The sequence below is a fragment of the Crocuta crocuta genome, unplaced genomic scaffold (assembly GCF_008692635.1).
Source record: "Crocuta crocuta isolate KB4526 unplaced genomic scaffold, BGI_CrCroc_1.0 scaffold61, whole genome shotgun sequence".
Classification (NCBI taxonomy): Eukaryota; Metazoa; Chordata; class Mammalia; order Carnivora; family Hyaenidae; genus Crocuta; species Crocuta crocuta.
In genome coordinates this window covers 10959564-10961020 of record NW_027528369.1, presented here as the reverse complement: position 1 = coordinate 10961020, position 1457 = coordinate 10959564, and the positions used below count along the sequence as shown (strand labels likewise).

Below are 1457 nucleotides of genomic sequence, written 5' to 3'. Positions count from 1 at the left end.
CCAGCCGCGCGAAGCGGGGCCCCCAGCCCCGCAGGCAGCTGTAGTCCTGGTCCTCGTCCCCCAGGCTGGACACGATGGAGCTCAGCGTCCCCGCCACGGAACCGTCCCCCTCGTAGTCGTAGATGAGGGCGGTGTCATAGGGCGGGACGCTGGGGTCGCTGTCTGCCACCTCCAGGCCCTGCGGGGAGGCACCGGCAGCTCAGGGTCCCCGCCGGCGCCCCAGCCCAGGCTGCAGCGAGGACCCCCACGCCCACCCCCCCCCCCACGGGAAGAGCAGGGTGGGGCGGAGCCTGAGCGCAGGCACCTGGGAGCCCCGCCCTAGGGTGCGGGTCTGAAGAGAAACTTCCGTCTGCGCGGCTGTCCTAACATCGGGCTGGGANGAGGAGGGTCACAGCCTCCTAACCGGGACCGGCCCTGCCCAGGCATCTGCTGGGGGCTTTCCCTGAGCCAAGGCCGTTCCTTGTGGGCAGGTGTGGCACCCAGTAGGCCAGCAGGAGGCGCCCTTGTGCCCGCCCCCTCCCCGCCCCAATCCAGCCGCGGTTCCTGCCTTCCCAGCATCGCCCGCCCGCTGGGGCTGTGTCCACGTGCCCCGGTGCCAGGANGCATCTTCTTCCGCCAGGAAACTTGCGCCTGTGGCCCCTGCACCTCCCCAGCCTCTCTCAGATCGTCAGGAGTCCCCCAAAGGCCAGCTGGGGTCCAGGGACGGACCCACTCTCCACCGATGGTGCGTGTGCGGGAGCCCATGTGCGTGGGTTCCCGTGCCCTTGCCCCTGTCTGCACACCTCCGGGGACACCTACGTCATTGATGAAGTCGGCGATGTCCTCGGGGCTGGTGGGCAGCATGCGGGGTGGCTGGGAGCGCATTCGGCCGAATGGGGCATCTCGGCGCAGGGTCGGACGACCCAGGGGTGCGCGCAAGACCGCCAGCTCTGTCGGGTGGCGCAGCTGGTTGATGTCGTAGGCATCCTGGGGACAGAGTAGGCAGAATAAAACCGGATCAGTCAGAGGGTGGGGTTTTGGTCCCAGGCACCCTGGTGGAGTGAAGGGGTGCGGGGTGGGGGGGAGAGGACTGTGACGGCCTGCTAGCCAGCAGGGGGCGCCACTCCCTCCTCCTGAAGGTGCAGTGAGGCGTGCTGGGGGGGCCACGGCCTAGGCTCCTTAGGGACCTTTCCCACCGCTTGGCATTTCTAAGCCACCACCTCCCCCCACGCCCTCCCCTCACCTGGTCCTCCTCGCCGCCCCCTTGCTCATCATAGTTCAGGATGTTGTCCCGGAGGTCGTCCTGCAGCCCGTGCAGAAACCCCTTGTCCCCCGACTGCCGCCGGGACCGCGTGATGAGGGCGACCGGCAGGGCGAGCACTGAGCAGGGGGGACAGAGAGGAGGTGGTGGGTGCCCGGTGGGTGTGGACGCGTGGGGCGTGGGAAGGGGTGCGGCGGGGCCCGCGAGGGGGTGTGCA

The 1457-nt window shown here is 69.6% G+C and overlaps 1 protein-coding gene across 1 annotated transcript in view; it reads right to left on the bottom strand.

Annotated features, from left to right (window-relative positions):
* Position 1: 1 nt before the first annotated feature.
* Positions 2-1457, bottom strand: part of CDH15 (cadherin 15) — a gene marked incomplete at its 3' end in the record, with an annotated part of 17586 nt that continues 16130 nt past the window's right edge. Inside the window, exons 12-14 of the mRNA XM_077754194.1 lie at positions 1223-1359; positions 799-966; positions 2-178 (exon numbers count right to left, since the gene is read on the bottom strand). Coding sequence (XP_077610320.1) covers positions 2-178; positions 799-966; positions 1223-1359 — 482 coding nt within the window. The remainder of the gene's footprint in view (positions 179-798; positions 967-1222; positions 1360-1457) is intronic.